Here is a 25,331-nt window from a genome sequence, read left to right as displayed (position 1 = left end):
CTCCCGTTTTTAAGCGGGAATTTCTGGGAACTCAGATTACGTGGGTAGGAGATCTAAAGTCCCTTAATTCCAATGGAAAGGGGAGTGACCACCATTTCGTACCTAGAGGCGAGGTGTGGGATTGTGTATTTTGGTAAATTAAGGATCTTTGTTGGTAAATCAGCCATCCCCACACATTTCCAAGAGAGCCTCTGTCATGACGGGGTCGCTCATAATTTCAACATCCCATTATTCCAACCGTTAGATTAGTGTGAGGTTAGGGTTAGGGTTAGGGTTAGGGATAGAGTCAGTATAATGGGGCTAGTCTGACGGTTGAATAATGACATGTTACCGCAAGATGGTACATTTCCATCGATCTGCTCTGGATTGTACCATCTTGCCCCCTCTACAATAAACATGTTGGTACCCTCTACCTGACTGTGTCCCTCAGTGTCAGAAGAACCCCCAGCAAAGCGACAGAGGTGGCATGTGAAAAACAAAACAAAAAAACTGCTACTGTAGACTTACTTTTTAGCATGAAGTTGAATGCGTGTCCAGTAGAGTGGCTTCATGGGTTTGGAGGGTTCAATGGGGGCCTTGGCGGGGCCAGCCTCCTGGGCCATCATGGAGAGCATGCCGCCCGAGGGTGGTGGAGGGGGCCCAAAGCCTGGGGGTGGTGGAGGCCCCATGCCAGGTGGGAGTGGTGGAGGTGGAGGTCCCATCCCAGGTGGAGGTGGTGGAGGCGGAGGTCCCATCCCAGGTAGAGGGGGTGGAGGTGGAGGTCCCATCCCAGGTAGAGGGGGTGGAGGTGGAGGTCCCATCCCAGGTAGAGGGGGTGGTGGAGGTGGACAGCCCATACCAGGTAGTGGAGGGGGCGGAGGCGGTGGACATGGCCCCTGCCCGGGTAATGGCGGGGGAGGTGGAGGAGGAGGAGGAGGTGGAGGTATTCCCCCAGGGAGCTGGGGTGGAGGTGGTGGGGGAGGTGGAGGTGGGGGGTGTGGTCTCTGCTGGCAGGTGCAGACAAAGCCCTGTGTGGGTCGTGGAGGGGCCGAGTTGGTTGAACTCAAAGGCACTTCGAACTTAAAGCCTTCCTCCACAGGTGAGGTCTGCACAGACCTCTCCGCCCTCCCTCCCCTCATCAGTGAGGCATTGTGGCGGGCGGTGTTGTCCCCGGTGTCCTTTGCCGAGGAGAGCCGCTGGCCCTGCAGCAGCGCAATCTTGACCCTGAGGTCATCGACGGTCCTCTCCAGCTGAGGGATGAGACCATCTTTATCCTCTGGAGACGGCTGACCTGATTTCAACCTGATGAATTCCGCCTGCCAGGGACCAAAGGGAAGAGTTTAAAGGGGCCTGCAAGTACAGTAGAGCTTAGAACTAGAAGTAAAACTCACGAGGTTAATGTTTGCTGTCCGTCTTGTTTTGAAATTCATCTAAAAGCAGGCTATCAAGCCTATTGTACTTTGAACCACAAATCCCAAAGTGCAACAATACTTTCATCTTGGGGATTTGCTGCCAAGTCTCGGACATTATAACATAAAAAAAAAAAAACACCCACAACTGAGGGAGTTTAGTGGCAGGGCTGTGAGCTAGTGAAGGGTCAAGGCAGTCCATTATGTCTAGACTCCATCAGACCTCTGGCTCCAGACTGGTTAGACCAGGGATGAGAGGAGACTGAGAGATTTGACCCCAGGGACAGGGAGTCTCTCTGGGCCTCATATGGGCTATTGAGGATCCGTGTCGGGATGTACACATTCCCCAGCTGTGGTTAAATCTCAACATTTGTTCTACAGTGAGTATGTGGCTTATTTACTATTATACCAGGGAATATGCAGGCTTAAAGAGATGTGGAAAAGTATTTAATGCTAAGTCTGCCCTCTGGTGGGGGAATTGAGTTACTGACATTTTCATAAATGGGTAGGACTAGTGTAACATACACAATTATACAGTATATTTCCTTCACACATGGTTAATAACTGAATACCATATGTTATTAGTCCTAACAAATAGCAGGGAGTTGTCCACAGAGGCTCTACCACAGATCAAGTTAAAATGTTAATGAACACAATGTTTAGACATGCAGTAGGTTTAACTCACCTGAGAGTGTGGTCCTCTGGATGTCTTTCCTGACAGCGGCTGTGGAGGGGGCCATTGTACAATGCCTGGGTCTCTGCCGTACAGTTCCCACAGGTGGGAGGGTACTGGGAGGCCAAAAGATGCCCAGGTGTACAGCTGCTCTACCTGCACAGAGGTTAGTCTATCTATGAGTAAAGGCAGGCCTACACAGAGAGAGGAGTTTAACTCAAGATGCAGTTAAAGCAATGTTGACCGTTGGTAAGATGGTCAGCATCGCCTTACCAACAATATATTAGCCTATGTAGAAATATTTGTCAATCATCTTTATCTATTGTTTCTATGAAAGTAACATAACATGAACACAGCCGTTTCACTTCCCTGAAAGTAAGTGTCATGACCATGAACCCTATAGTCAACCAACAACAGGGTAAAGCAGTCATCTAAATACAGTGCTAAGAAAACAATTAAGTGCTACAAAGGAATTAGAATACCTGGTAAATGTATAAATAACATACTATCTAAATGTAACATAATGGTGTTTTTTAATGTTTATTTATTTACTCTGTGGCGTGTGTGTTTCCGTGCGTGCGTGCGTGTAGTATCACTGAGCCACGGTATATGTGTGTGTGATATACGGAGTGAGTAGTGTGATCCAACGCAACCGCTGACCGTATGGTATTGATCTGTAAATAATATGCTGCTTGATTTGGTGGTTAACAAAGGAGCATTATTATGAATACCCCGCATCAGGGGTAACTCCCCTCTGCATGTGAGGCACATTTCAACAATGGTGCTCACTCTGCAGTAAGGATGTTTTTAATTAAGTGTACATGATGTCAGATTGTTTATTGCAAAGGTGTATTTATTTTGTTTATCTATTTTGCACCGCTCCTGGTAAATCTAATCCACTGAGCTAATTAATTAGATTATTGGTCCTCCCTGCTGTGTATGCCATGTCTGGGCATTGTAAAAGAGTGCAGTAAACTATTTGTGCAGTGCTATTGGCAGTGCAGTGAAACTACCCCAGAACAGCGCACATGACAGCCCAAGCTTCTGTCAAAGTTCAACATGAGTAGGCCTAACTATTTTTGTTTATTAACTATGTATGTATGTATGTATGTATGTATGTATGTATGTATGTATGTATGTATGTATGTATGTATGTATGTATGTATGTATGTATGTATGTATGTATGTATGTAGTCAGACCAAATAACATGGATGGCTTTAACACTGAAAACACATGTATCACACAATTGAAGTCTTGGAATGCGTCACCTGAAAGCACTTTCTCGAAAATAAGTAAATTTTCCCTAATTGAGCCTCATTTAAGAAATATCAATAGAATACGTTGTGACTCCCCAACAACATAATGAGACAACAACAAAAAAGACCATGGGGTCACAGAGAGACATTGTTAAAGGTCAGAGGAAATGTATGTAATTAGGTAAACAGCTGATACCAGCCACCCGCTTGATAACCGTGCAACTGTGTGCATGCAACTCTGTGTGAGTCTGTGTTCTGTTGCAGGGCTCAGATGCTATTTATTTCCAGTTGGACAGCTGACCTGGGGTATGTTTTCCTTGTACAGTCACTACCAGGACAGAGCCTTACAATAACCAGACCCTCCTTGCCTGACCTAATGCCACGCGCGCGCACACACACACACACACACACACACACACACACACACACACACACACACACACACACACACACACACACACACACACACACACACACACACACACACACACACACACACACACACACACACACAATAATTAGACCTATCTTATAGCCTACTTGTAACCCCCCCGCCCCTCCCCCATTTGGTGCAAAGCTAACAGTGTATTTGAGTTATTTCAGTGTGTTTACAGTATTTTTTATGCAGCATGCAAAATACGAAACCAGAGATTTCCTAAATTAAAAGGCTGTTTCAAAATAAACCGGTGAGAAGAGATAGAATGACATGTTCAGGGAGTCGAGTGAACGAATGAGAGAGAGAGAGAGAGGTGGGGGGAGCATCATAATTATGAGATCAAAAGAGACTAAAAAGAAACAAGAACAAATGGGTGCAGCATGCGGGGTCAGAAAAAAGATTAGTTTAAAAGAAAGTGACCACATGACAGAGTAAGGCTCTGTCCTGGTAGCCTATATTCTAAGTATCAGATGTCAAGGTTGTTTTTGGGCATGCTGAGGGGTTCAGTGTTCACCTATAATGACCCCAAAATTAGGGATGCCAGGGTGAAAGATACATAATTCATAACTTGATGTATACATAGTTGTATCCTATAATACAATCGGCATATCTGCCCATGTGCGGACGTGCCTCTACAGTTTGTTGCAAAAAACTGCGCACTGCGCATGCGTGGACGTGCCTCTGCACTTTGCGAGGGATCATCTTTCACCGTGCGACACACACACACATGGACTACTGAACGCTTTTGTGGGTCTTTGCAAAATCCCGAATTGGAGTTTTGGTCATTGGAACGGTGATGCACGTCACCCGTTTGTGAAGTGGGTATTTTCAAACCCTGGAGTGGATTTAGGGGGGCGTCAGAGTGTTTGTGTTGGAGTGCCTCAGTGCGGCTGCAGAGTTTCATGTGCAACCTCTTGCATGCGTGGCTGCGATGTTTCGCGGGGGTCCAAAAGGGTCCGCGATGTTTCGCGGGGGTCACAACACTCCCAGGGGGTCTGCGGACCCCCAGGGGGTCCCCCATGTAGCGGCTGAAGAGTTCATGTGCAACCTCTTGCATGCGTGGCTGTGGCTTCACAGTTTTCCATTTTCCTTCGCCGTGTCTGTAGGTCTCCAGGGAACCCCCAAGGGTCTCGCGGGAGTCTACGCGCATTTGCCTTACTTTTCACCACAGCGTTGCCATGTCTGAAAATCATAAGCGACTTTGCCCTACTTTCACACAATACTCTCTCTCACACTGTGAGGTGGCTGTAAGGTGGATCTGCGATGCGAAGTGGACGACGCGTCACGCTAGACGTTCGGGCCGCGTAGCGGCCTGAACTTCTAGTACAGTACATTGCAATACTAAGTTGTGGTTGTCACAAAAGGCATACCTGAACTTGCCTCACAGCACACCGTTGTTCTTATTATAGAAATAAATGAAGAAGCACCCGGGAGGAAGTGGACTAAGAAAGGGGAGGAGACAAACCAAGTTCCTGTTTCTACACAAAAAAGGAGGTGGTGCCCCAAAGGCAAAAACAAAGGGAAACTAAATAATATTTTTCTGCTCTGGGGAAGAGCAGCCAACGTCCTGGGCACGTGGAGCTCTTACATAACATGGTCAGCAGATGGTCTACACAAACAGACACACAGATGGGCGTGCATGTGTGGGTGCGTGCGTGAGAGTGCAGTGGGAGTGCATTTCTTACTAATAAGCCAGCCATGTGAAGGGCTGTTTCAATGTGCGCGTGCATGTACTGCACTCATGCAGCTGTGTGCCTTTGTGGAGGATGCATAATAATACTGTGCCTGACAGTACATGCGTGTAGTCAATGGTCTTTATGAGCATGCATGTCTAAGTGCATATTTGTTTGCTTGTGTGCACATTGCTGTCAAGCATGTGTCTGCCAAGTGCCCACTAACCTGTGCATAGTGGTACAGTACAGTATTCATGTACTCAAATGCACTCAGGAGGTACAAATTATGCTTTGGTAGGCCACAAAGAAATGCTCTCATCAAACTGTGCACATCACGCATAGACATATAACAACTCAGCACCTGGCCCTGCACATAATAGATCAGTGAAGACAGATAATTGTGAAAAGACAGCTTTTGTGAGTTTGTGTTTTCATACATCCAGACAGATGAATGCACGCACGCACACACACTAACACTAACACACAGTATCTAAGCAAGTACTGTAGCATTATGGCAATAGGATTGGACAAAATAGATAGCTATTGCTTAGCATTCCATTTCTAGACACAAATCTACAGTATACCTACCACTGGGTGGATTAAGCTGCACGGGGCTAGTGATAAAAATGCCACTGACAGTGTGCTCGGTGAACTGTGCACAAGAATGTGATAACACATGCATGAGATTAGATCTGCGTGAAACATTGCTGCAAATGAGACTGAAATGTGTTGTTTGCTTTGGTCAAGCTTGCCTACATGCGCTTCACTTCTGTGTATGAAAAAGGGTCTCATCTCTGTAGATGAATCGTTCTGATGTGGTTACACACACAGAAAGGCAGAACTGATATGCCTTGCAGAACGCCCGATGTACATTATTCGGTGACTGCAGATTGTCATCATCATGGTACATACTTATCAAATAATCCTCCATCTGTGAACATGTGCTTTAAGGTCCATCCACACCAATAACATACAACTGTATCGTTCAAAAAATCATTCTAACTCAAGTGGACGGCAGAGACTACACCACAACTATAACGACAATGTCAGCGGCAAACAATATAATATAATTGGGATTACTTTCAGAGTGATTTGATGAAGGATAGAAACACTGACAGACAATTAAAATCTACCCGAATTTACAAGGTGTCAAGTTCAACCATAGCTCACATTAAATTAATGTAAAATTATTATTTTTTTAATTCAATCTGTATGGTAGAGTATGTTAATACAATATAACTTGTACAATTGGGGTGGTTGTATTTTGTGTCCCTGCTCTTCTATTGAGACATGTCTCATCTAGACACAGGATCGGACACGAATTTTGACCTGATCGTCAAAATTCTATTTATCCCCTGAGCAAGCAGGCAGGCTCTATTAGCTCAATGATACAACATTCAGCACTTGCGCAGGAAACCGCGTTCAAATCCGGGGTAGAAGAGGAAAGTTACATAGTGCAGCTTTAAGTTAACATTGCTGAGAGACACAAAAAAACACCCCTTGAAAAGATGACAACTCTTATAACATATCATATACTTCTCTAAAAAGAATTTTGTGAACCCATAAACTTCTGCCTTTCTTTTTTGTCCTCCATGCAACAGCGGAGCAGCAGCTGTTACAGGTCATCAATAGCACATGCTTGGCACAACGGTGCAACAGTGTAGATGCTCACATCATTACCATTGTAGCCTATATCATTTAGTTATCATTATTGTTGAAGAAGGCCCTTTAGGCCAGCAAGTTGCAGCAACATAGGCTGTGTGTGTCAATTGTTGATGTAGTGGAGGAATAAACAGTAGTGCGCTAACGAGCAAGTTGCTGCAAATTTAACCAAACAGGAAATAACCATGGTCACAAAGTCACAGCCTACAGAGGTCCCTTATCCCTTAACCCAGCACCACTGGGTTCAAATCTGGAAATCGGCCCGTGGCAGTGGGGTGTGGTTTGTTGTCGGCTGTGAGCAGACTTGCTCCATGCCAAAACATTCTAATAGTAACGTTTTGATCCAACTTGGATCTTCGTCAGATCAAAATGTTTGAAAAATGAGAACCACACCCATATACATCATGCAAGCCAATAAGCTGACAAGCTCCATGATGGCAGGAGAGGTTAATCATCCAAACCACCTAAGGGGATAGACATCCATAAACAATTAACTATGCAGTAAAATACAATAACATACTTCACAATGTAAAACATAAATATGACACATGTCAGAATCTACATCGCCTATGCTCAATGTTCTGAGTGAGTAAGTGAGTGAGTGAGTGAGTGAGTGAGTGAATGAGTGAGTGGGTGGAGAGCCATGAGGTGGCAGTCTGGTGGTGTAGCAGTGAATATCTGTCATTAATTGGATTTTGTCCATCAGACTTTAAAAGAAAGCCATTCGGTATTGCACTGTTCTTTGTCTTCCAGTGAGACAAGGGCCAAGCCTTGTGGCTGTTGAACTGTCTACCCCTGAAAATGGGATTGAAGTTGAACTGACTGTAGCCTTTTGAGCTGAACCAGTTAGGACTAGTTATCAAAAGGCAATTTGTGTTATATAAACATGCATTGTGCCTATGCTGCAAGAACTTACATACAATCATCACCACTCCCTCTTAATGAATCGATTACACAGCTCTATACTAGTGCCATGCAGCTCATGTCATTAACTTGACACAGTATATACCATACATTAGGGATACAGGAGTTATTACTGTATGGTGTGTGTGATATGAAATGTGAGCTTACTATAATCACAGTAATCCATCATATTCCATCATATTCAAGGGCTTTTGCAGAGAAATGAGACAGACTCCAGTCACTTTCGAATTAGAGCACTGCAGAGGGCAGGTGTGTGTGTGTCTGGGTCCAGCTGACGCTCGTTTACACTTGTTAATGTTATGGCATCATAGCAATATGCTTCTGCACTGTCAAATAGGCCTACAACTAATCTAAGATTAGTGGGACTCATTCAAATGACCACCAGTGACTCACTTTATTGAAAAACTAACAACATCACTGTATTATATTAGATTTATTAGATATTATATTGATATTATAGCTATTTTATTTTATTAGATATGTAATGTTGTTACCTGACAATTAGTTGACTTTTGGTGAAAAAGCCTGCATATCGCTATCGGTTGATATGGGAAATTAGGAGTTGGACAATATCGGTAAATCGGTTATCGGTAAAAAAAAAAAAGTCAATACAGAACATCCCTACCATTCATTGTTAGTGGCAATTTGTTGTGATTGACAAGGTTCTTACACTGAAGGTGGGCATGGTTGGCGTGGCAGTGATGTCGCTGGGTTGCTCTTTAGGGCTGTCACTGAACGGCTGCAGCAGACCCAGGGCCAGCATATGACAACACATCTCCCTGGCATCCTCTTCCACAGACCCCTCTCCCTGCTGCATGCACAACCGCTCCAACAGGGTTTTACCTGTGGTGTAGAGATAGGAAAGATGAGATGATATTCACTTGATCAGTGAGAGTGGCCATTATGGAACCCAAAACAAGGACATTCTGTCAACAAAAGAAGAAAGAGATCTGTTGTTTAGTCAGAAAGTCTGTCTGACAGTAGGTCACGCTGAATAATGCAGAGATCCAGGGGTCTGATTAAGTGAAAGAGGTTTAGATGAGTGAGTGACGCTTGTTTACATTCAGATTTTGGGGTCATAAGATTAATCTTTCCTTGTTAGGTGGGCGATATCTAACATTATAATAACTTGCATGCTGTGTGTAATGCAAACACCTCTGATCATAGCGCTGGAGAAAGACATCAAAGAATTAGTCGCTGTTTCTGATGTGTTAATTAAACACATACTGTAGACGTGAGAGCAGCTTCCTCCACACGCACACACGCACGCACGCACGCACGCACACACACACACACACACACACACACACACACACACACACACACACACACACACACACACACACACATCTTGAAGTTAACAAGGCGCTATACAGAAATTCAAATTGATATTCAGGAACATGAACACCGTTCCACATGCCATGTATTTAATAATATCCCCGTGAATTATCATTGCTGCCCTATTAATTAATGAGTAATGATTGTCAATAGAAAGGTAAATATACTGTGGAGATGAGATAGAGAAAGAGCACACAGGGCTCGTCACAGTAAATTTATGTCATTACTGTGCTGACTGGTACCACAATATATATTATAATGAAAAACACAATGTTACCAGCTATCTGTGTTTCTACAGAAGCCAGGTTAGAAAAAAATCATGAGGCGAGCTATAATGGGAGTGAGAGTGGGAGTGTGTTACTGTGAAGGATTATTATAGACATGACAGTCTTGTAATCTATAAATCCATAAACAGACCTGATTCGACCATGAGGGTGGAGAGAATCCTGACATTTTGATGCAGTGGATAGCACAAGTCATCATTGTGGTCTCCGAAAATGTCGACTATGTGACAGCGGGAGACGTGAACTGACACGTGGAGAGAGCTCCTCGCCCATAAGAGAGGAATGGGCTAATCTTTCACTTTGACAGGTGTAAGATGGGGCACGGCAAGCAGGAGGCTCATAAAGTTGTTAGATGAACTTAAATGTGGAAAACATGTGATGCAGAGGGAGGCAAATTAGCAGGTAAAATAACATGGCCTTGTTGTTCATGGCCGGACATGGACATAAATTTGGGCTCATGGGATGGGGGTTAACATACAGTGTGTGAAACTGCCATTGAAAAAAACAGAGCTGTTTAATGCCTTTCCTAGTCCACTGTTCAGCCTCTCATCCAGTGCTTGAAAAGAAATGAAACAAAAAATAGAAAAATTAAATAAAATGTGTCATTCTACCAAACAAACTGAACCTATAAGACTAAGTATGATTATAAGACGGTCCAATCAATTAATTGCCGGACAAAATTCCATTTGAAAAACAAAACAAAGTGAAAAGTCTTCTATAGTATGTTCTTCGCTTCCTGTGATGCCATTCCACAGGCCCAGTGTGACCTGAGCACCATAGCAGAACAGATCAATGTCACATGCAGTGGTGACTGAGAGTTGAAACAACAAGGGAGGCCTGAGCACCTAGCAGAATAGATCAAAGTCACACACAGTGTGATGATGACAGAGTTGAAACAGCAAGAGACAGACAGGAGACCAAAGACACAGAAGATGGCCTAGTCAAATATCTTTTGGTATTTATGAGTGCAGCATGTGCATGGACTAGTAGACTGATAAAATAGAACAATTCAAAAGTAGCAGTTGGCTTATGTTTAGTTCTTCATACTGTATATTATGTTAAGTGATAGGATTAGAGTTAGATGAAATGTTTATGGCAACAGGAAATTCCATACATCTCCATTGTTTGGCTATTTGGCTATGATTAGTTCGGCTTAATAATAAACCAGAATGGACTCCATACTGCACTGTAACTTGTTTTTTGTTATGCATGCGGATAACGTGTAACTTAGTGTTTGCTATGTACTGAATGTGCACTGTGTTTTTCTGTGACTGTCTCTTGCATGCATCTATTTCTGTCTACGCCTGTGGGGAAGAGCATGGCTCTGCCATGGGTGAGCGGTAACGTTGTCACTCGCCATGTACTGTATGTATGAGGCCGAATGCAGACCCTGCAGAGCAGCTGAGCTGCTGACGCTCAGCACAATAGACAAGGATGTTGTTTAATCATAACAGTGGATTTGTTCTGTAGATACTTCTCAACTTCTCCTGCTTTTCATGTGCTTGATTGATTGTCATCATTATTTGCATTCCTACTCTGCTTAACAATTCATCAACAGTAAGGCTTGAATTGCAGTGGAATTAATGTAAATCTACATTTTGCCATTTTGTAATTACCCAATCTCTATTGGAAGTAAAAAATAATAATAACATTATTCAAAATTGAATAATTTCCTCTCCAGTGTGTGATTTCACCAGGAAAATAATGGAACCTGCATAGGGCAGCGCTTTCATTTTACTTGAAAGTGAAACTATAAATCAGTTGCTGAAGTAATTTCAGGCTAGCTTTTAAAGTAAGTGCTTCAATTGCCAAATCAAATTCCATCAGCCAGCTGTACCTAAATCTGTCTGAAGAGGAAGTGAATTATTACCACTCTAGCATTAGGCTGTACATACAACTTAGCTGTACCTACAACAACCGAACCACCTGTTGTTACTACTCACCAGAGAAGACTTCCTGATAGGAAACTGAGGCGTTGGAGCTCTGGAGGCCAGGTTGACTTCTCCTGGAGCCCAATGTCCAGTAATTCCCGCCTGTGTTCCCCTTCGCCGATGTCCCCTGCTCTGGGAACTTGGTTCCACTATCGTGCCTGGCTCTCAGCTCGTCCAGCTCGTTGGACCAGTCGGCTGAGACGCTGAGAGGCCCAGCGATGGAGCTGGACCTCTGCTTCTGCGTTAGCAAATTCTGGGCCCCACTGGAGCGTTGAGAAAGTACAGAGGCATCCGTTCTTCTGGGGACCTCGGGGCTGGTAAGGGGAGAGCCGACGGGGGAGGTGAGCTGCCTTGTGGTGGTCTTAACATAAGAGGGCTGGATGAGAGGGTAGAGTTTGACGGTGGAGGAGACAGAAGAGGATGACCGTCTCGGAGCAGACAGCTGGGGGTTGTCTGATGTCAGCTGGCTTATGGACATGCTGCTCTTCCTCCTCCGCAAGGACAGATAGTGTTGCCTCCGACCTTCCTCTTCCTCATCCCTCTCCATGGAGAGGTCCATACTGCTCACACTTTTTTGTGACCCAATCGGTCCTGCTGCCATGGGGCATACATGGATACGTGGCACACAGGTCAGTGAGGCTATACTACCTTGGCTGAACTGCATGTGCGGGACTGGGCTCTCCAATTCGTCTTGGATCTCCTCTGCACTCTCATATGACGTGGTGGTGGCAGTGGTGTCTTGGAAGCTATATGTGCTGTTGGTGTTGGGAAAGACACTGATGCTGCTTCTGTCTGTGTCTGGTGTTGAAGACGATGGACAACTCTCATTCAGCGACTCCTGTTCAGATGAATTTCTTGATATCGGCATGGCACATTGGTGTTTAGCTACACAGTCACCAATGAAAGGGTTTGGTCCTCCGGTTAATGGGGCGGCCACCATCTTTAGGAGACCATTGCTGGCTCCCTGTTGCCCTCTGACAGCCTGCTGAATGTCAGAAAGCAGGTCCTCTTGTTCTGCTGTCGCTGAGTGGAAACTGTAAAGGTCAGCATCCGATCCTGAGCTGGCTTTCCGGTCTTCCACATTTTCCATGGACTGGTGAGTGTCCCCGGTCAGAAGGTGTAGATCTCCCTTACAACCAGAAATCACATTCAGCTGATCTACTGCGAGCTGGTCCTCAGTTTTTGTCTTGCGTACTGCCTCATCGAGTTTCAAGATGTCCTCCTTGGACAAACCCTTCGATTTGGACAGGCTCCTCCTGATTCTCATGCTGGAAAATACAGAGCTTCTAGACTCTGACTTTGATTTCCTCCTTGTGCCATTATCCTTCTTGGATTTTTTGTCCCGTTCCCTGTCATCAGCCTCTGCCCCACTGCAGGACTCTTGCCCTGCTCCCCCGCCTCCTGTCCCACCACCTTTCTTCTGCTTAGCCTCGTGATTTCCCATGTTCCTGAACAGGCGGACGCCCTTGGCGATCAGGCCATACTGTTGAGGTTTAGACTGGGCTTCCTCCTGGGTGGCTGCTGCTGCTGCTGTTCCTCCACTGGCCTGGCCCCGGTCAGCGCTGCCTAATCTCTGCTGCCTGCTGCCCACCAGAGTCAGAGACAGCTCTGATGATGATACTGCTGCTGATGGGAGTAGGGGACTGACAGTGGCAGCCACTGGTTGGCTACCGCTCTCTCTCTCATCTTCCCTCGCTGGCTGCCCCTCCCTTCTCTCCCCATCTGCCGCTGCGCTCTCTGAAGTATTGCATAATGGGTTGCTGGCTGAGCGAACCCGGCGTGCGTGCTCCGAAGTGCGCGGTCCATCCCCCCTCTCAAGAGGGAGGGGTGTGGGTTGAGGGCGTTGTTGCTGTTGTTGTCTACGGAGCAAGTTTGACACACTACTTTTTCTCCTGTCTTTGAAGGTAGTTGTGAAGAAGCTCTCCTTCAGAAGGGGCACCTGAGTTTCCACTGTCTTAATGGTCTGCATTCTAACACCTGTTGACCTCTCCAGTCCTGAGGGGAGCCAATCTGGTCTGTTTGAGCGAGAGAGAAAAAAAAGAGAGAGAAAAGGAGAACCGGTTGAATTGTGATCGTATTCAAGCATCACTTGTTAAATTTAGGAGAGGCATTGGATTCTCAATAGAGTCAAGCGGCACAAGACAACAAATGACTTGAATTTGAAGTCCAATTTATTCTTTAGAGTAACTGGAAGACAGTTGGTATAGCAATAAGGTTGTTCTGTTATTTGCACAATAATGTTAAATACTATAGAAAGAAAAAAAACACATTTCCTAAACACTGACATTAGAGTTCTGGTTTATGCTTCAGCCGCTATTTTAGAATGATAATTCTCCAGCAACCTTTCAGATACTGTGACCAAGGTAATCCTTACTTTGCTGCAATGAGAGTATCTAATAATAGCGGAGCCGTTTGGATTTCCCAGTCCTCTGTGTCTGACAGGGGCATTGGCCTTAATGTGCTCAAGCTGACATCTGCCATTCTACTACCAGCCATCCTGGGTCAGGCTGGAAAGCCGACAACAGTGATTCACTAATCACATTGGAGACATCTGATGGCTGCAGTAGTGGGGAATTTATCGTCAAATATAGCACATACTGCACAGGACTGACACACATTTTTTGAGTGCAAAATTTTAAAAGGTTAGGAGCAAAGCATGTCAAATAGTTTATTACTAAAATGTATCACGTGCAGTGTTGTGTAATCAAGTCATACATGCAAACTGGCTAACATAAAAGGGTGTGGTACAGTAATTTCAGATTTCTGTCAGTTCTCTCAGACACATGCCAGTAATAATACCGATGTGTAAAATTAAATGCTGTCCTTTGAAATAGGGGGGTCACAATAATCACTAAATAGTTCACATTAATCGATTTTGTAAAGACAGTTTAAAGTCTTTCATGTATATGAACACCCTCTTGAGCTCCATTTCTTTCTACTCCACCCAACTAGTGAAAAAACGTTTATGTTATGCTGTGTGCTGCAATTCTTCAGAGACAATACAACAAGCTTATGATACACATGGGAAACGATTCAAATGCATACATTTACCTTTCAGTCAAGTCTCCTTAAACGCTAATAATAATCCCAAAAGAAAAGTACATACTTATGATGGATCCTTCTTGGTAGTTCCTCTCCAGTAAAGTTACTGACCGAAGAAAACAACACAAGTGAGTGTTTGTCGTCTCCAACGGGACGCTCCCCAGCCGCTGGGTCACATGAAGCTGTGCTGTTCTCCATCACATGTCCTGTCTCCGAGGCCCCACCAGCCCCCCCACTCACTTACTGTCTGAGACGCCTCTCAATGATCTCGCACACACACAGGACCTCAGAGTCTAGACACAAGCTTGTCTATTACACCGTGACAGCCACGCAATTACGTAACAGTATGCCGTTGTCTACAATTAATACATCACAGCGATATACCGTAATTGCCAGTCTTATAACATTCTCTAGTTAGCTAAATGATTCCGGCTGATGATTCAGACAACTTCAGGCTGTTGTCACGTGAAATGTGTTCAAAACTAACAGCTGATTATTATTCATGAAGCACATTTAAAACAACAGGCAGTGCTGTACAAAAAAAGTTATAAAAGAATGATCCTGTGGTGGTAGTAAGGGGCCAATAAGAGAGGCTAAAATGGGGGGATGTGGTCCCTCTGAGGGCCACTCAGTAGGCTAGCAGTGGCATTTTGTACTAGCTGTAATGAGAAACAGATTATGATTAACACATATATACAGAGAACAGTAGTAATCTAAATGGCACGAGGTGAAGGCATGGATGATTTTAGCTAGCAATGCAATGATCATCTCTGCCAGGAGATCAGGCATTCGTCTGTGTGTCTGTCTGCAACAAATATTGCATACTACTAGGCTAATCAGAATCATATTTCTTGTGCACGGCGCTGTCAACAATATTTTTAATTGGACTCAACTGTGTCAGTTCTTTAAAGATTTATTTTTGGGCTTTTTATGCCTTTATTGATAGTACAGCAGGTAGACAGGAAATGGGGAGAGAGAGATGGGGAGTGACACGCAGCTTCGTTCGCTTTGTGTAGAAACAGGAACTCGGTTTGGCTCCTCCCGTTTCTTAGTCCACCTCCTCCCAGGTGTTTCTGTGTTTATTCCTACTAACAACAACATAACATGTTTAAGGCAATGGTGCCGACAGATTCTGCTGTTAGCCGAATCTGTCTTGAGAGATCAGGATTGTGGTAACGGGTATGTTACAACCCAGCCTAGGGGAGCAACAAAAAAGTGGACTCCCTCCTTCCCAGTCCCCAAACAGCCAGAAGCCTAACAACAAAACAGTAATACAAAAAGGGTCACCCTCCCCTACACACATAACTACACCAAAAACATTTTAACACAATACATCACAGTTGTGCTTAGAGGCTGGCTAGGAGGAAGACATCTGTAAAACCAGGTGCCAGCCAGCTTTATAGAGCGTCGCAGTTCCCGCCCACTTCCTGTTTTTTTTGGTGCCGGAAGAAAAAAATCAATGCATTTTTCCATTGACATTTCCAAAAATATTTATATCTATTAATTTAAGCCTCGAATCAAGCCATCATGACATGACATGAATCATGACCATAAACGTTTGATTCTGTGATTTTTTTTTTGTTGAAAACGGCAAAACAAAGGGTATTTATTAAATATAGTATATCATATAATTAAATATAAAATAAATAAAAATCACAGAAAAAAACGTTTTATGGTCATGATTCATGTCATCTCGTGATGGCTTGATTCGAGGCTTAAATTAATAGATATAAATATTTTTGGAAATGTCAATGGAAAAATGCATTGAGTTTTTTCTTCCGGCACCAAAAAAAACAGGAAGTGGGCGGGAACTGCGACGCTCTATAGTTGAGCCCATCATCACAGGAGCCAATCACCAGCCTGGCTCCGCCTACTAGTTAACCACTCACTCAGCCAACACTCACCACATTGACACCAGCTGGCACTCAATCAGTCACCCCTCACCACTCATTCACAAACACGCCAATGAGGAGGAAAACATACACAGGGCAACACACAGGAAAATACATAATATGACCCTAGGGTCATAACAGGGTACCGCAACTGGGTGGGCACTTAACGTGTACAGCTAGTAACAACATCGTTCCCAACTTGAGTGGTCCCCGAGTAGGCCAGAAGAGCACCGGTCTACTATATCTGTATCTATAAATCCACACATTTTTGTATCTCTGTCTGTGTCCCTTTCATGCCCATATGGAGATCCCTGATATTGTCAATATGACATCATAGTAGTACATAGTACTGTACGTCATGATGGGCCTCCAAGTACTATGATAATAGGTACTGCAAAAAGTACTGTACAGCCATATAGCTGAATGGGTGGAGAGGCCACCTGGGAATCTGAAGGTCCCTGCTTCACTCCAGTTACTGCTCTGTACTGTATTAATAGCACCCACTGCTGCTAATAGTTAGGATGGGTAAAAGTAGACGACAAATTTCACATGTGTATGAATTATGTACAGTGACAAAAACACTCCAAAGGAGTGAGGACTCGATTATTATTATTTTTATTATTATTATTATTAACTAGCCAATTAGCCAACATGCACATTAGCTGGTAGGCATTTACAATGCTTATGTGATATACCGTAATTAGATAATCATAGATACGTGAGTTCATCAGAGGAAGCTGACGTTAGAGAGAATATACATTCATCAACATGACAATAACACCCCCACATAGTCTAATTTAAGACTTAGTCTTAATGTTTACGCAAATTTAACTCAGACAGAGCTGTCTTGTCTTTAGGCACTTGGACAGTTTATAGCCTGATATAGTCTTTTTTTTAAAAACACAGACACGTACACTTTGCAGAACGAGCATGCTGGATTTGAAAAGATGTTTTGGATTATTTAATCAGGACATCCCTGCTAAATTTAACATTCACGTCATTCGTGTGTGTGTATGGCTTGAGGGACCAATCTGTCTCCTTTCTCTCTCTCTCTCTCCATCCATCTACTGTGTGTGTGTGCGTGTCCAAATGTATTTTTCCAGTATTTTTCCAATATTTTAAGAGAGCTGCTTTAAGACAACAGTTCAAAGCCAAACAAGTTTCAAACATGTTCAGGTCAAACATGCTGAATTTGAATAAACCTCTGATGGCAAAATAGAGTTAATAGAGAAGACCACACAGAATATGTTTGAGTTCATGTTAAACATGTTGAGGCTTCATGTTTTTGTACATGCATCATGGAAAACTATAGAGGGGAATAAGCAATGCTTAATTTTACAGTCTGCATACCTTCTACTGTAATTACTAACTACAGGGAAGAAGAGGGTAAGTATCCATAACAATACTGCATCATATAAACTGGTGGGCTATTAAATCCATAAAGTAGCCTATCCAGGAGGTATCACTATTTTCCCATATTTGGTCCCCCGTAATTATTATATTGTACCCCATAATTAATTTGTGTATACTGTAATAAATATTTAACATTTACAACAGTTTCTCATGAATACAACATTCTTACTCCATATTCCCAGACTTTTTTTTGTTACCCACAACTACATTATTGTACCCAGTAATTAGATACCCATAATGGCAAAGAATTACACCAATAGCCTATTACTTTAAAAGTCCCACATACAAAATTGTTATCACTTTGTTTCCCCCCCAACCCTAACCCTAACCCTAACTACATTATTGTAAAATGTACTTATTTGGTAAGTAGTCTACCCCTGTACTTACACCAGAATTAGTGGGTTGTAATAATAAATGTACCTTAAAGCAGACTTTCTTTGTGGCTCTAGTCCTGGCTGCTGTGGCCTGCTTGTTCCTGAGGCAGGATTGATCGGCACTTTGCTTGTATACTGAGATTATGTCACATACACAAATATAAGCTTTTCTGGGCTCTGATTATGTTTTACAGTCATTTATCAGTCATTGTGGTTTAAAACTTCATAATAGTCCCAATCAATACAAAAAAAGGCCCTGTACACCATTCAACGTGTCCTGCATGAGACCTTTTCCTGACGTCTACTTGGTTCGCTGTGGAGTTTGTTGTAGTTTTGACCCAGTTGGCATGACAACCCACTGCCCACTCACCAAATTAAATGGAATTGACCATTCTGACAGGAAGAAGGTAAAAAAAAAAAAGATCAGGAGGACTGCCTGTCTTCCCATCGCTGAGGTGAGGGTGAGAATGTTGGATGACATCTAAGGAATAAGCAGCCAGGATTCAGGCTCAGCAAACAGGGTCCTGAAAAAACAAAGAGTCAGAAGCCCCTCACCACTGAACATGTTGGGCATAAAGCTTAAGGTGGTATGAATACAACTGGTTGTCACTGTCATGGACAATAGTTACATGTTTAATGTTTAATATGTTTAATAATGATGTTTAATAGTATTGTTTGTCTATTGCTCTAAAACTCTGACGATTACTACTGTTGAATGCTGTACGTGGAGTGGAGCTTGAGGAGCTATTGAAGCTGAACAAAAATGGAACTGGAACACTATAAAATGTAAGCTGATAAATGGGTACTCTCTCCTGATTGGCTAAAATTGGCAACCCACCTGAAAATTTATTTTCTGTTAATTAATAATGCAGTCCATATGAGTTTCTACATGTTTTGAGTATCTGTACCCGTACTTACTTGTATTTGTTGATACTTTTGACTTTCACTCTAGTACATTTCAAAGACAAATATTGTACATTTGACTGCAATTTGTACATTTAAGTATTTTTAAAAGCGAGTACTCCAATACAAATGTGTCAGAGCAACTTTCACTTGTAGTTGAGTAATGTTTGACCAGGAGTATCTATATTTTGACTCAAGGTCATTCCAAGGTCAAAAACACGCATTTCGACTTGAGCACAAAGATATAACACAAAGCAGATACAGTAAGAACACCTCAAAATGTATTGTCTTCATTCAACATATCAACACAACAATACCTTCATGTAATGTCAAAAAAATATAAAAATAAAAATCACAAACATTTTTGTTTGTTTATTGACTTAAAATATGAGTATGATTGGCATACTTGAAATTTAACAAAAGAAAATATCTCTCTCTGTTCATCACTTTAGGTAGTTTACATTCCCAGTGTTGAACTGAAGACCTTATATCTGGATGAATTCATATAACATCAATCATATAACACTGGAGCACGCTGTGTTGAAAGCAACACATTTCCATTGGCACACAGCCCCAGGATTGATTCTTTTGAATTGTCAATGCACACAGTATGCTTCTCAATACAGCACAGAATTATTAGCATCAAAGCATCAAACTGCCAATCCTTCATTTACAGTAATTCCTCACCATGCTAATTCCTACAGCGTACCGTTTGCCATCAATATCCCTTTATAAAGTTGATAGCCTATACCACAACATTACAAGTAAAACTGCTGGGAGGAGCTTACTCCCCCAAGGAGAAAACTGCTGTTGCTCAGGTAAGAAAAATCTATTTCTATAGGTATTACAAATAAAATGTAATAAAATGTTCTTTCTGTTACTATGTGTTACCTCAACACATAACTGTACCCATAAAAATATGTGTGTAAAATTGCCTGTTAGCTGACTTTTTGAATGGAATCATTTGATGTGGACAATATTTTCCAGACATCAATAGTCATAAAAATGCTCTCTGTCTAAATGAAAGCTTTTGGTCAAATCATAGAACCTAGGAGGACTTGTAGAGAAGAGGGTTTCATATTTGTATATGTTCTTGAAATTATATTTGATCAAATTGTGCTAAGGAAGCTTTTGACCTGGCATGGTAGAGCTTTATTCAGCCACTAGATGGTGCCAGTGCTCTACGAAACCAACAAATGCAGGCCTTGTCTACCTGTTCCTCAGGTCAAAGCATTAGACAAATTCAAAAGTAGGCTATAATAAAAACACACAAGTTCGTAAATGGACATCTTGATGTATGAGTGTGTGTGTGTGTGTGTGTGTGTGTGTGTGTGTGTGTGTGTGTGTGTGTGTGTGTGTGTTTGTGTGTGTGTGTGTGTGTGTGTGTGTGTGTGTGTGTGTGTGTGTGTGTGTGTATAGTTGTGTATACAATCAATCATAGTGTATCAGAAATATCCAAATATACACAAACAGTATAGCATCATCATTGTCATAAACATTACTCTAAACATAAAAACCTCAAGTACATAAAGCACAATCAAGCAACGCAATGCACTTATTGTCTCCACCATGTAAACCACGACAATCACATTGAACACAACAGCGGCTCACTGAGTGTGATGCCACACGTAATATTCACAACTCAGTTCACCAAGAGATTTTTTTTTTGACTGGCTCAAAAAATCTGAGGAATATTTAGAGACCCAAAAGATTGGTTATTTACAAAATAACAAATCTCTGTTGACACAATGTTAAGGACACAGTTTCATCAGACACAGGAAAGCTATATCCAAGTAAAAAGGCAATGTACAGAAGGATTTTGATAAAAACATTAGCCAAACCACAATGTCAGGTCGAATCAGTACACTATAGAAGCCTATGGACACATAATCTTTTTTTTTTTTTGGTTTTGGGTTTCAAAAACATACGACAGCAATACAGTTTTGTTTGAAACACAATACTGCTCTGCACCGTACAGATCTAGCTACCCACAGAGAATGTAAGAAAGGTGAATCCCCACTCCCCAAACAATGGCGTCATTTCCCCAGGTGTCCAGTCTTTCAATGCATTTTAAAGCCCTTTACGAATACTTTTCTCTCAGCTGCACTTGTCTGAAATGAGCTCTTCGAGGACACAAGGAAGGCTTGAACGTGCACACGCACGCACGCACGCACACACACACACACACACACACACACACACACACACACACACACACACACACACACACACACACACACACACACACACACACACACACACACACACACACACACACACACACCAAGATCACTATGGTACTGTATTTGTTTTGCAGTGAGCTGCATTGGACGTCACAGGGGAAGACAACTCTTGAGAATCTCTGGGCCAGAGAAAACACCACAGGGTGACTTGTAATTTTTCATATCCCAACCAAAAACTGTTGGGCGTTCATCATCAACCACTTTAAAAGACCTGTTCCTTTACGTGGAGTCAATGGGAATCCTCCTGTGGAAGACCACTGACTGTCTCTGCTGGAACTGTTGTTTTCTCCTCTTCTTCTTGTCCCAGCGACAAAGCAGGATCAATTTGAAGGTCGTGCGGAAGGTTTTGTTGCACAGGGCGTAGCACATGGGGTTGACCGTGCTGTTGACATAGCACAGCCAGTACCCAAGTGCCCACAGCTTCTCGGGGATGCAACCGTTACAGAGAGCGTTGACCAGCACCATGATGTTGTAGGGCGTCCATGTGATGATGAAGGCGAAGAGGATGGCACTGAGTGTCTGAGCTGCCTTCTTCTCCTTCACCAGTGACATGCGCTTACGCTTAGTGATCTGAGTCCGAGCCCGGTTTGCGAAACGCTTCGCCATAGCCGCCTCTTTGAAGGTGATGGGGATGGAAGGGGATTTGTTGGCAATAGTGTTGCTGGCGCTGCTGGTGGGAGTGCTGGTGGTTGTCGGGGGACATGTGAGGGAACCTGTTTTGGCAGCAGCCTCAGTGGGAGGCATGGATGGGACCTTGCGCGAGGAGAAGCGCTGGTGGTAGCCGTTGTCGTCTGTGTTGTTGGCTTCATCAGGGGTTGTGGCAGCTGTGGTGTTGGTGGTGGCTATAGAGAGAGCGTCTCTGCTATCATCCTCGCCCCTCAGTGGATCCTCCTCAGAGGGCATGTCCAAGTCCTCGGAGGAGGTGAGCTGGGAGTTGACTGCAGCCCTTATTCCGGGTAGGTTGAGGACGATGGAGAAGATGGCATGGCTCTGGGGAATCATCTCCCTGACGCTGCCATCCTCATCCTCTGATGACCCAGAGTGGTCCACCGAGACGCAGGCATCATTGTTGTTCCAGCTGTCGCTGCTGCTCTGGTCCGGGTCCTTATCTCCTGGTCGTGCACTACCAGGCCTCCAGGAGCGAATACCAGGCCAGCAGTGAAAGTGGCTGGCCAGCCCCCGACAGGAGCCCTTATGGGCCGACCTGGTCAGTTCATAGCTGCTGCAGCTCCGAGAGCTCCCTGTCTGGTGGTGGACAATACGACTTCTCTCTCCCCCACCAGTCCCGCTTCCCCCCATTGCTCCTCGAACCCCCCCCTGCAACCCGGCCAGTTCCTTCGAGCGGTTCTGGGTCTCTCTGTAAATCCGCCAGTAGAGGACACTCATGATCGTTACTGGCAGGTAGAAGGCGGCCATGGCTGTGCAGAAGGTTATCGTAGGCTCTGTGAGGAACTGGATGTAACATTCATCAGAGGGCACAGTCCTTTCCCCCACAAAATACTGCCAGAGCAGGATGGCCGGGGCCCAGAGAACCAGAGAAACAAACCAGGCCATGCCGATCATTATCCCAGCCCGCTTGGTGGTCCGTTTGGCCCGGTAGGTCAGAGGTCTGGTGATCGAAAAGTACCGGTCAAAGCTGATGACCAACAGGTTCATGACGGATGCATTGCTGGCCACGTAGTCTATTGCCAGCCACATGTCACAGGCCCAGCTGCCCATAGCCCATTTGCCCATGACTAGATAAATTGTGTATAGGTTCATGGAGAGCACACCGATGATGAGGTCAGCCACTGCGAGGCTCAGCAGGAAGTAGTTGTTGACCGTCTTCAGCTGGCGGTTGACCTTAAAGGACACCACTACCAGGATGTTGCCAATGATGGTGATCAGAGACAAGGAGCCCGTCAGCAAGACGATGAGGACAACTTGCCACAAAGGGTGCCCCCCCAGGGGCTCATATGCCCCGGTTAAGGTCCCTGTCCCATTGGCTGGCTCCGAGGTCTGGTTAAAAAGCCCATCAAAGAAGGTGGAGTTGTCATCCGGGTTGGCCAGGTGAACCATCAACCAGGGGTCTCTTCCAGCTCCTCCGTGGTGGAGAGCATTGGATTGTGGGTAGGCTCCCGTACCCGGTGGAGAGGTGACGGCAGTCACAAAAAGGCCTGGTTCTGTGCTGCTGTTGGCGCTCATCATAAGGTCCTGGCATATTCTGCAGAGAAGGACAGAAGAGGAAGAACAAAAGGAGATGACAACAGAAAGAAGGAAAACGGCATGCAGGGAAGGGGGAAAAGAAGGAAGGGGTGACAAAAAACAAAGGGAAAGCAAGGGGAGGCAAGAGAAAGAGGAGGAGAATGAATGAATAACAGTAGACTTTAGGTGGTAAAATTGCAATTTGACTGCCTGTCCAGTAGGTGAGGCTAGTAGCTCACTTGAGTCGGCCTAATTTCAATGAACATGCTATTTCTGAGATTGGCTTCCATTTCTTATTAAACTGATCCCATTTGTAAGCCATCTGTTATTTCAAATATAACTCTGTGGTTAATGCCAGATATTCAACTAGAAAAAGTGCTCCTTAGAGTCTCCGCCAGGTCAGGTAGGTTATTGTGGGCCAGTAATGTTGATGGAATATGAAGAATCGGATAGATCTATCTTGATTACATGACTATAGAGATAATGTGTAATGATTTGCATGATGTTTGGACAAACTCTGTAGGAGAGATTTTTTTTTTTTGAAAAATTCGGCCTCCTGGTGGCGCTATAATAGGGCACTGTCAAAAGGGTGGCATTTGTTCCTCAATGTAATGCGTTCATGATTTGAGGCATTTTGTTCAAAACGGGCCACTCCTGCAAACTTTAAATGTCAATCTTAGCCAATCAGGATGGAATATGAAAAATGTAACAGATCCGTCTTGATCACATGACTAAAGGGATCATTTGTACCGATTTGCGTGAAATTTGGATAAAACCTGAAGGAGTAATATAAAAGATAATGTTTTACATAAGTCAGCCTCCTGGTGGCGCTATAAAAGGCAGGTGTGAAAATGCAGGGCAAAGGTTTTCCTTGGCCTCTAGGGAGTGCGCATACAAAGTTTTACGCAGATCGGTGCAGTTATAGGTAAAAGTGCAAATCGTTGTTATAGTGCAACCATGAGGCTGATCTGGAAAAAAAGTGGCATTTCTTCCTCGGCCTAGTGGGAATTTGCGTGCAAAATTTCACGGAAATCACACTCTGTGTTCATGATTTGAGGCATTTTGTTGAAAATTGAGCACTCCTGCAAACTTTGGAAGCCAATATTAGTATCAGGATGGAATATGAAAAATCTGAAAGACCTGTTTCGTTTAATGACTATAGAGATACTGTGTACCGATTTGCATGATGCTTAGACAAAAATCTGTAGGAGTAATATAAAAAAAATTGTTGTGGCGCTATAACAGGCCGATCTGAAAAATTCGGGGCAGATGTTCTGCTCTGGCATCCAGGGAGTGTGTGTGCACAGTTTCGCTGCGATCGGCCCAACGGTGCCAGAGATTAGCTGCTCACAGACAGACGGACACACGCACGCACGCACGCACGCACGCACGCACGCACGCACGCACGCACGCACGCACGCACGTACGCACGCACGCACGGACGGGGTGCAAAACATAGTCTCTGAGACAATTACTGCCTCAACTTAAATGGATGATGGGTACAGGCAACCTGACAGGTCTATCTAACTCCATGGGCCAGCGCCCAATGCCTAACAATTTCAGTCTGTGACATTCCATAAAAGATGATCTCAGAAGATGGTCTGCCTATCTATATGTCAATCACTAATAATCACTTAATTTCACTGAGAGGAGACAGACTGGAACACGTAGATGACATTTGCACAAGCACAATCAACCGCAGTGTGTGCATACA

General features: G+C 43.9%; 2 protein-coding genes across 3 annotated transcripts in view; both read right to left on the bottom strand.

The window, feature by feature from the left end:
• The window catches only part of fmn2a (formin 2a), a gene marked incomplete at its 5' end in the record, with an annotated part of 50,509 nt that extends 36,974 nt beyond the window's left edge, over positions 1 to 13,535 (bottom strand). The window contains 5 exons of the mRNA XM_080449660.1: positions 508 to 1,295; positions 2,074 to 2,255; positions 6,016 to 6,079; positions 8,684 to 8,856; positions 11,579 to 13,535. Coding sequence (XP_080305786.1) covers positions 508 to 1,295; positions 2,074 to 2,255; positions 6,016 to 6,079; positions 8,684 to 8,856; positions 11,579 to 13,535 — 3,164 coding nt within the window. The remainder of the gene's footprint in view (positions 1 to 507; positions 1,296 to 2,073; positions 2,256 to 6,015; positions 6,080 to 8,683; positions 8,857 to 11,578) is intronic.
• Positions 13,536 to 20,220: 6,685 nt separating this feature from the next.
• The window catches only part of chrm3a (cholinergic receptor, muscarinic 3a), a 97,459-nt gene continuing 92,348 nt past the window's right edge, over positions 20,221 to 25,331 (bottom strand). For both annotated transcript variants that reach the window (XM_080448631.1, XM_080448632.1), the window contains one exon: positions 20,221 to 23,636. In XM_080448631.1, the coding sequence (XP_080304757.1) occupies positions 21,653 to 23,620 (1,968 nt within the window). In that variant the 5' untranslated portion in view covers positions 23,621 to 23,636 and the 3' untranslated portion in view covers positions 20,221 to 21,652. The remainder of the gene's footprint in view (positions 23,637 to 25,331) is intronic.

Source organism: Gymnoscopelus braueri (assembly GCF_963280865.1).
Source record: "Gymnoscopelus braueri genome assembly, chromosome: 14".
Taxonomy (NCBI): domain Eukaryota; kingdom Metazoa; phylum Chordata; class Actinopteri; order Myctophiformes; family Myctophidae; genus Gymnoscopelus; species Gymnoscopelus braueri.
This window is presented reverse-complemented; position numbering and strand designations above follow the sequence as displayed.